We start from the raw sequence: 10,854 nt of genomic DNA, 5'->3' as shown, positions 1-10,854 counted from the left end.
ATAAACGCAATGCAAAATTTAGTTCCAAGTCAATAAAAAATAATACTAAATTAGGCTAGACTACTAAATATCTAAACTATCAACTTTAATATTCAGTGCCAAAGATATTAATAATTCACTGTCGCTAAGCAAAATACGAGCAAAGAAATTTTTGAATTAAAAATTCAAATGCACACTATTTTGCATTCTGCAGTTTTTAAGTGAACATTATTATGAGCTAACTGGTTTACTCGCCCAACTTCTGTCGAAAATCATTTGTATAAATTGGATTGAAGCCTCCATATTTGTATCATTCAGTTATCTCAACGACAACTAATAGACAACCTTATCTCAAGATGAAATTCGTTATTGTATTCACCGCCCTTTTCGCCGTTGCCTTGGCCGCTACATCCCCTTTGGACTCAGCTCACGCTGAAACCCTCCGTTATGACAACGACAACATCGGAGTTGAAGGATTCAAATACGCGTAAGTTGAACTTAACAACAAGATCCATAAATGGTATTTTCTAAAAAAAAAACTTTTTTTCTTCTAATTGTAGTGTTGAGACCAGCGATGGCAAGTCTGCCAGCGAACAAGGAGTCTTGAAGAATGTTGGTTCCGAAAACGAAGCTATCTCCGTCCAAGGACAATTCAGCTACATCGGACCCGATGGTGTCACATACCAAGTTACCTACCTCGCCGATGAGAACGGTTTCCAACCACAAGGTGCCCATTTGCCCGTTGCCCCAACCCTTTAAATGACAAACACTTATAGTGGAAGGTAGAACTGGTGCGTCGGCTTCGTTTTCGTAGTCGTCGTTGAAGTTCACTGACTGATCAGTTTATCGATTGGTATTCAAACGATATGTTGAGTAGTTTTTGATTAAGGATTTCTTGGTTTCAAAACCAAAGCAATAAAAGTTGTGTATGGCTTAAAACCAAGTGAAAAACAAATATGTGTTGTTTAATTTAAATTTTCTCCTAATCGAATTCTTTCAAAAGAAAAAGAAAGTACGGAAGAAGAATTTTGTAGATACAGGAATTTTAACCTAGAATTGCACTTGTAAGAGAAAAATATTTGTTGATACAGTAACTCCAGTTATAGGATCTTGTACCTAAATGAAACTGACAGAAATGTGGCATTAAAGACAAAGTTGAAGACTTAACAAGATTTTAGGCTTTTAATCTTAGGAGTCAGAAATTCAACATGGTTGTGTATGTTATTTGAAAAGCTAATCCAAAAAACAAATAATTTGAATGGGAAATTGTGTAGATTTCGATATTTTATTTTAAATTTTTAAAAATTAGCAAACCTGAGAAAATAATAAAATTGCCAATGATATTACTCTCAATTCTTCAGTTTTAGTGAACTCTTCTCGGTATTACCACAACACGCTTATTTCCCAGAAAAGGCCTCCTTAATTTAATTGGCCCGTTTCATACCAAAACCCGTTAGGATTATAAATGTCATAGATTACGGGTAAAACACGTTTAAACTAATATTTGACCCGTTTAGTCGACGGCTGGCCGAGTGCTGAAAGCAGTTCTTAAATCGGTCAAGTTAATCAGGAAATGAAATGCGTTTTAAAATTCACAAACAAATCTGGTTTTTGTAGTTAGATCAGCCGGTTTGACTTTTATTGGCAGAGTTTTTTGCGTGGTAAAATAAACGTGACTATAGTTTAAGCCAATAATGCAACGACAAAAATGTTAAAATCAAATTTTGACGGCTGGATGTTCCGGAAGTTTTGGAAGAAAACCGGGTTACTGCTGTTTTTAACTGGTTGTCTGCTGCTGGATGTGAGTAAAGTTGGCATAAACTAATGCTCTCAGGTAGTCAAATATTTAAACACGTGCTTGAAAGGTTTTGATAATTATCACATGTGAATGCAAGCTTAAAAATTGTAGCACACTATTTTTTTTTTAATTCCTCGGCAAAATATAAAAATACATATCAATTCTAATAGATTAACATTATATATGATACGAGTATTAGTGTATTAAATAGATATTGAAATATGTAGGCGTTAAAAGAAATTGTTTTGAAACATTTAATATTTTAGTTCTTTAATTTTATTCAAATCAACGAAAACTGAAGAAATTTGCAAATTAAAGGTTGTTTAGTGTATGAATACATTTTTACTGACAATTTATTGTACCCACAGAATCTCTGACTACTTTAATAATAACTATGAGAATTAGGATATTTTTTGTAATTAGCCTTTTATAGAAGTATTCGACACACTAAATCAATTTAATTGTAGTTGCAATTTTTGGCCAAAACAATTGGATCAATTTAATTATGATAATTTAAATGGGTGATCAATTTTTGGAAAAAAAAACAATTGAATTTCAAAATCTAACGTGTTAGGTAGTTTTTGTAATCGGTCCAATTTGTAGAACTACAAATTTTGACATTTCTTAAGATTTCAAGGTACCTAGAATCCCAATCAAAGGTTTTAAGAATGATGTTTGTGTTTGCGTGCAGACGGACGCCCGTACATTCGAAATACCTTTTTTTTTCATCCATATCTTAAAAACCAATCTTGAGATACTTTTCTTGTAGGTAATAACTTTTAAACAAATTGGATAGGTGTTTTTACTACAGCATAAAAATAAAAAGCATGGTCATATGAACTTTCTCATGTATCCAAAGAGTCCGTTTAAAAATATTTACAATGTACCTGCAAAAAAATTGATTTTCAAAAATTTAAACACCGATTATTTCTGAAAAAAACTTTATGTTTTAAATGTTTTATTTGAAAATCGTTAGAGCAATTTTTTTTTAATTGGTTTTCATGTTTTTATTTTAAAATTCAAGGTCATTTTTGATCATCAAATATTATTAAGATGGTAAAGAACTTGTGCAGAAAAAAATCAATAAACTCGGTTTATTATTTTTTGAGTATACTTAAAAACAAATTAACGGTTATATGGGGCAACTTTCCTTGAGCAATACAAAAACATGAAAAAAATTCCTGACACGAATCGGCTCAAAACTTAATATTTAAATTTCAATGTCAATAGACCCAATAATTTAGGCTGTTGGGCCAGGACAGGCGGACGGAATCGGGGGACCCAATTTTTTCTTAATGTCATGTTTGACTAAAATCTCGAGTTCGAATTTTTTTTACGAATATAACCATCCTAAACCATCAGGTCAATTGAATCCATACTTAGAACCTAAGGTTCGCGTTAAGAATTTTTTAATTTTTTTAATACCAAGAATTGAAAATTCGAATTTTCGTAAAAACAGCCCGATAGATTTTTATTAGCTTCAAATAGGAAGTTATTGTAATAGTTTTTAATAGATATGATTTAAAATCATGAAAATAATATTTTTATTTTTAAAATCATGAAATGAAAATAAAAATGAACCAGCATAGTGTTCAAATATGCGTTTCGCCCCGGTGCAATGGTTGGGCTCATCAAAATATGACCATTGCACTTTGTCTTGACGCATATTTTCTCGAATAAATCGAGATTCCATATAATATGAGCTACATAGAGCTACTGCGAATTATATGGTTGCTACAAGTTAAAAGTCAAACATTTCATAATTCGCAGTAGCTCTATGTAGCTCATATTATATGGAATCTCGATTTATTCGAGAAAATATGCGTCAAGACAAAGTTCAATGGTCATCTTTTGATGAGGCCAACCATTGCACCGGGGCGAAACGCATATTTGAACACTATGTTGGTTCATTTTTATTTTTATTTTCATTTCATGATTTTAAAAATAAAAATATTATTTTCATGATTTTAAATCATATTTATTAAAATTAATTGGTGTTCAGGAACAAACAGTTGGACTGTTAAAAGTCAAACATTTCATCTTTATTGTAATAGGTCCGAGTGAGGAATAAAATATTTTCGGAAAGATGTTTGTTCGTGCGTGTGTACGTACGTTCGTTTTATTCAACGTCCATAGCAAAAATACTCCATTACCAAGATCGGAATCTCAGACTGACATTTCGGTTTGCCTACAAGCTAAGGACACATTAAATGTGAGAAAGTGTGAGTGAAATGATGCAAAAACCAAACACATTCTCACATTTAGTATTCCGGCCCATCAAAATGCTTCATTATAGTCTGCAAGCACATCTAAATGCTTTGTTTTGAATATTTTATGGCCATGTTCAAAAACTAAACAATCTTAACCAACGGAATCTGAAGTGCTGACATGGTCTTAAATTGGAAGATTTGTATAGGTTTTTAATTTCAATCCAAATAAATGTTGTAAATGTATATTATTTAAAATAAAACTGACCAAATACATATTCAATGATTTATTACAAAAGTGTAACTCAATACTTTGTAGAACAACAAAACAGACATAAGCAAGTCTGTTGAATAATTCTGCATAATAACCAAAAATGCTAAAGAAAAATCATTGCAATTTTTGTGTATTTTATGAATTTCCTTTAATTTTTGGAACTCTATTTCTATACTGCAATGTTATTTTATATTTTATAAAATAAAGATATGAAATATATATTTTTTTTTGCATATTGTCAAACATTAGGTATGCTTTAATATATATTTGATTTTTTATAATATTTAATAACTTGACTGTATCACCATTTTAATAGAACATTTGTTTGTTTTCCTCAAACATTTTACTGCCACTGATTAAATTTTATAAAAAAGTTTATTAAAATATCTTGAGTACCAATCATTTTAACGCTTAAAGAAGTAAACAAGATGTTTTTGTCCGTGCATAGCACTCAAATGGAATAAAATTATTAAAATGCAATAATATTAAAAATGCTAGTTTTATTTTGTATAAACCAATTTATCTTTAAGAAATACTCTTATTGTTTTCAACATTCAGTAAAATTTTGAGAGAAATTTAATTGACAGTTTTGTTTACAAAAAATAAAAACCTAAACAAAAATTATTAAAAGTTGGTAAAAATTGGTCTTCGATTTTAATATCTTCAACAAAAATTTAGATTATGGCTTTAAACTAATTTTATCTTGTAAGGAATATTCTTTTCTTTATTCAGTAAAATTTTGAGACAAATCGAATTGGTAGATTTTTTACAAAAAATAAAAACCTAAAAAGAACATTATTAAAACTTGTTAACAATTTATTTTCAACTCAAATATCTTTAGAAAAATTAAAAAAATAGGCTTCAAACTAATTAATTCTCACAGAAAATATTGTTTTTGACATTCGACACACATTTTTTTTTTAAATAAAAATCCGTTTTTTTTTCATACAAATTAAAATATACAAAAAAAAAGTACGGAAAATTGGTAAAAATTGATGTTTGGGTTCGCTATAACCGTTCTGATTTTTTTTTTTTAAACATTGATGTTCCTTTGATCTGTTACATAGTTTTGTTTGATAGCAAATACACGTACGCTTCCATCAATCAAGAATGTTATGTATAGCTAAGGTATTTTTCGCTTATAACTCTTTTTTTTTTTAATTTATTAATCAAAATGAAATTGAAAAATATTCCCAAACTTAAATTATGGAGAAAACTATTAACATACTTCGATTAATTAATTTAATACAGATTTTAATTGCAAAATAAATATTTGGGCCGTTCATTAACGAAAATTTAGAATTCAATAAATTGCGCTCGCACCCTTAATTTGATGGTTCTTCGAACGCATCTTTGATACAATAATTCGAGGTTAATTATGAAATTTAAAGAATTTCGTAGTGATTATTCTAGATAAGTGAATTAATTACAATAAAATGATGTTGAACTTATTTTTTCAAGACAAAAATGTACATTGGTTCGCTATCAACAAAATGACTGCAAAATTAAAGCTTAAAACTGACTTTTTCATCGAAAAAAGTAAAAAGAAAAACCTGAAAAAAACATATTAACCACCCCCTTTTGTTTTTGCTTTGCAAAGTGCCGCTAGCCCACGGCATCGTTTTATTTGTTGTTTGTTTTCACATCTATTCATGGACTAATTGTCAAAATTACAAATACAACAATGTAAACAAACGGGTTTGGGAGAGTGAAACGTACGAAAGATTCCGATCTTGGTAAATGGAGTATTTTTGGTCCATAGCTGAAGAACCAGTAGATATATCGACTTCAAATAAATTTTGCTATTCAGATAATAATGCAAAAAGATGCAGAAAGGACTCTTAGAAAATTACGTGGGTGGTTTTCTTACCATAGCAGTTTAAAAAAGGTGAACATTTTGGTTAACCTTAAATATCTCAAAAAACCAATAACGCTAGAGACTTAAATTAAATTTAATATTATATATTGTAACGTGATACCAAACAAGTATATTTTTGAATAATTCCAACTAACGTTTATTATTTTCATTTGTCACCTCGAAAATTATACGAACAAAAATTATTTTATCTCCAAAACAATTTTGTTCAACGAAAACAAAAAACATTTTTATAATCTGGTAAAATTTTGAGAATTTATAAAAAATAAAAACCTAAAAAAAAACTTTACTCAAAGTTGGTAAAAATTGAATTTCGACTCGAATATCTTTTTTAAAACCTTGAGATTATAGCTTCAAGATTATTTTATTCTAGAAGAAATATTGTTTTCAACATTCGGTAAAATTTTGAGAAATATCGTATTGACAGTTTTCTTGCAAAAATCCAAACTTTGAGTTATTGGCTTTAAACTACTTCTATCTTTTAAAACATATTGTTGTCAACATTCAGTACAATTTTGGGGAAAATATAACTGATAGACTATTAACGGATTCGGCGGACCCAGGTTTTGCGACTACACTACCACAGTAATGTATAATTTGACTGAAATCTCGAGTTCAAAATTTTAACGAATACAAAACTTGCCATATAGTTCCTATATGTCGCAACTAAAAATGTTCGAATAGTTTAAATCGCTTTTAACCTGTAAGAATGTCTTAACATCTTTACGCAGAATTCGTTTTAATGGAAAATCTGAACATGTTGTTGAAACACGGAGAAAGAAAATAGTTATCCTGAATTTCCAAAAAAAATGCATTTTTTACTTTCGTATTGCATTCGTAAGAAATTTTGTACTCAAGATTTGTAACAAAAATTAAAGTGCGATGGTGGACGGTCCTTTGACCGTCTGTCTGTCTTTATCCAATACATCCTAAGTCAACAGGCCAATTGAATTCATATTTAGACATTAAGATCTTAAGCGGATTCGCGTTAAGTGTTTTTTTATTTTTTTAATATCAATATCCAAAATTCGAATATTATCAAAAACATTATTATTTTATTTATTTAATTTTCTCAACCTTTTTTTCCTAATTACTTTTTTTAATAAAGAAAAATATATTTTTGTATTGCATTAGAAGGTTTCCTCATAGAACCGTTATTTTCTTTTTTTTTGTAGATGTCTGTGGTGTTCCAAAGATGCACCAATAATTAATTGGCAACCTATAGAAACAGGGATAAGAGTTAATTGAATAAGCTCTTAGCTTTTTAGCTTCATAATTTATTCAAAGATTTACTCTCCAGTTTTGAGAAACAAGCATAGATGTTGAAAAAGTGGTTTTTCTTAAAATAAAAAATAAGAACCTGAAAAAAACAAAAACAACATGAAAAAAAATAAACATCATATTCGGATGTGGTTGATTCCGCTTTCAGTATCAATTACCTGCTCCAAAATTTATAAAAAAAAAATAATTTCTTTGAATGCATGAACCGATTTAAATATTCCAAATCAGCGTTTCATTTGTTTCCTCCTTAAAAGAAGAAAAAACATTGCTTTGCACTAAGAATACCTTGCTAAAGTCAAGATGTGTTGCCAAGATCGGAAATTGTGTACCATTTAAACAACAAATTCTATTTTTGGGCGTTTTATGAATAATACAAAATTGATATTATGCACAAAACATTTTTACTGCAATTTAATAAGTTACTTTGAATAATCTTTTTCATTAAGTTATCTTATCTTTTTGGCACTCTTGTTGATTTGAATAAATTCACATTATATACCATTTTGTTGTTGAATAAAATTATTCTAAAGTCGAAAATAAATTAAAAAAAAAAACTTTATATTCAAGATGATTATTATTTTATTTGAAAAAAATAAAAATGCAAAAAATATATTTAGATGCATTAATAATTAAAAGATTTGTGTTGTTTCTTATTTTTGCGGTCAAACTAAATTACTGGTTTTGCATCAAACTAGATTCCTAGATCTGCGATTATGCTAATCCTATTGACTGACAGTATAAAATGTAGCAATGCGATAGCCATGGTCATCATTCAGTTAACTCAACGACGCTAACTACAATCTCAAGATGAAATTCGTTATTGTCTTCTCCGCCCTTTTCGCTGTCGCCTTGAGCGCTTCTATCGCTACCGACTCATCTCACGCTGAGACCCTCCGTTATGACAACGACAACATCGGAGTTGAAGGATACAAATACGCGTAAGTTAAGCTTAACCATTAAAGATCCAGGAAGAAATTTTCTATAACAATTGTTTTTTAATTTTAGTGTTGAGACCAGTGATGGTAAGGCCGCTAGCGAACAAGGTATTGTGAAGAACGTTGGTGCCGAAAACGAGGCTATCGCTGTCCAAGGACAATACAGCTACGTCGGACCCGATGGTGTCACCTACACTGTCACCTACATCGCCGATGAGAACGGTTTCCAACCACAAGGTGCTCATTTGCCCGTTGCTCCTTCCCTTTAAATGATTTAAATCTTTAAAGCTATGAAAGAGCGTCTGTTGAGGCCTGATTGGTCATTTTAGTGATTGATTAGGTTTTCGACATTTGTGTTAACTAGTCTATCATGTTATGTGTATACTTAAGGAATAAAAAAATCGTATGAGTAAAACTTTTTGTTTTTTTTTTTTATAATTCATCTAAGCTGTGGTTTTTGAAAATATTTGACATTAATGATGGTATTAAAAATGAAATCGATTCACAATATCTAGTCCAGTACACTTTACTGCTTCAAAGATAGATAGCAAGAAGAGTGCAGCGCTCAACAATTTTTTAAATAAAATTGTTTGTGAAGAAGTTAAAGTTAATGAAAAAAAAATATTTCCTCTTTGATTTGTGTTGAAAGGTTGTCTACTTTTCCACTCATAAATAAAGAATCCCATCTGTAGGTTAATAGTGTCTACTTTCAAAAACAAGAATGGTTAGGATAGGACATCATTTAGAACACGAAGAAAAGAGTTGGGTGTTTCAAAACGAATTCCACAGCGTGAATCATATCTATTCTTGCAATTACAGAACATCAGTTTGAGCCAATCAACTGAAGCTAGAGGATAATTATAAATTATGTCCTTATCATTATTATTTAAGCACTTGAAGAAAAACTGGTTACACATTGTGAAGAAAAATTGCATTTTTATGACTAGCATCATTATTTTCAATAATTCAACAAATTTCTGAGCGGTGCACGCCTTCTGCCTTGTATGTTTGAAACAGTTTTTGCCAACATTGAACGTCCATAACGCTGCAGAAACGAGATTTTTCGAGACTTTTTACACAATGCTAAGAACTCCAAAAGGAAGGAATAAGATATTTTTCAGCTTACATTCTCTCATACCCTTATAATACTGGAATACCAGATGTATACGGAGTATTGTTGGGCTCCTATCAGTCATTAAAAATCAGATTACATACAAATGAAAACATTTGTTAGAAAATAATGTTAAAGCCACGGCTTTTCAATGAACAAATTAAGACCTGCAATTTTAACATTATAGTTATACCTTTAAGCTAACCGCCTTCCCAAATAACAATATTTTATAGAAATAAAAAGTAAGTCGTTTTGTTCAAGTGAATTCATTCGTATTTAAAATTTTGGAAGAGACTCACCGATAAGAACTTAACATGTGATACCCAAGAAACAAGTTATTCTAGTATAGTTGCAAGCCCAAGTTCCACTAAAGAAAATTGTCTAAACTACAAATTGACTATTGAGAAGTTGAGAGACATTTATCCTTGGTAAAGTTATTAAGTTGTTTAGTACTTACACTACATGAACATAATGTTTATAAACACAATTAGTAGGCTATAAATTCGTTACAAAAAATATTTCAGATTATATGCAAATTTACTTAGTTAAAAATTATTACAGTAATCGTTAGCAGTTCTAACTGTTGACCACAGATTTTGCCCCAATATCTTACAACATCAATTTATTATTTCGGAGTTCTAGATGTGATTTCAATCCTCACATAGATTTATTGTTCAATGCTTTGAACACATCTATCTCATTTTTAAACTTTGGGAACATTTTTTTGGAACGTAAATTATCAATACATAATTTTTGACTTTTCATAGTAAATTATTGTAATCAGTCCTCTTTTTCGAATCGAAAACTCTCGAGGTTTCAAGGTCCCTATAATCTAAACAAAAGAAACTAGAAACAAATAATTTTCACTGCAAATATTAAAAGGTAATCCGCATATGAAGGTATTATGATATTGCCTCCAAATTAATTGTATGCTATTTTAAAAAAAAATCAAAGTGACATTTTCGAACAAAAAATGAAAACCCAACAAAACTGCTACTAAAAGTTGGAAAAAATTGATTTCGACTCGAATATCCTGTCAACAATTGAAAATAAGACTTCAAACAAATCATATCTTTAAAAAAAATATTGTTTTAAACATACAATTAAATATTAAGAAAAATCAAATTTTCAGTTTAAAAAAAATTGCTATACAAAATTAGTACAAACTGATTTTGGAGTAAATATTTCGAAAACAAGAAAAGATATTAAAATTAAACTTATTTCATCATATGTGAAATATGTTCGTTAACTTTTAATAATTTTTTTTAACCTAACAAAAATACTTAAATTTACAAAAATAATCTAAAACTGATAAAAAATCTAAGAAATCGTTTTCGACTCAAGTATCTTGACAACAAAGAAAGATATTGACTTCGATTTTTGTTTTTACACA

At 29.5% G+C, this 10,854-nt stretch overlaps 2 protein-coding genes across 2 annotated transcripts; both read left to right on the top strand.

The window, feature by feature from the left end:
• The first annotated feature begins 282 nt into the window (after positions 1-282).
• Positions 283-934, top strand: LOC129946616 (larval cuticle protein 65Ag1-like). The gene is made up of 2 exons (XM_056056871.1): positions 283-466; positions 540-934. Exons 1-2 carry the CDS (start codon positions 336-338, stop codon positions 736-738), a joined length of 330 nt encoding a protein of 109 aa, XP_055912846.1. The 5' UTR covers positions 283-335; the 3' UTR covers positions 739-934.
• A 7,237-nt stretch (positions 935-8,171) lies between these two features.
• Positions 8,172-8,765, top strand: LOC129946614 (cuticle protein CP14.6-like). The gene is made up of 2 exons (XM_056056869.1): positions 8,172-8,353; positions 8,421-8,765. The coding sequence occupies exons 1-2, from the start codon at positions 8,223-8,225 to the stop codon at positions 8,617-8,619; spliced, it is 330 nt and encodes a 109-aa protein (XP_055912844.1). The 5' UTR covers positions 8,172-8,222; the 3' UTR covers positions 8,620-8,765.
• The last annotated feature ends 2,089 nt before the right edge of the window (positions 8,766-10,854 follow it).

Source organism: Eupeodes corollae, chromosome 2 (assembly GCF_945859685.1).
Source record: "Eupeodes corollae chromosome 2, idEupCoro1.1, whole genome shotgun sequence".
NCBI lineage: Eukaryota > Metazoa > Arthropoda > Insecta > Diptera > Syrphidae > Eupeodes > Eupeodes corollae.
This window is presented reverse-complemented; position numbering and strand designations above follow the sequence as displayed.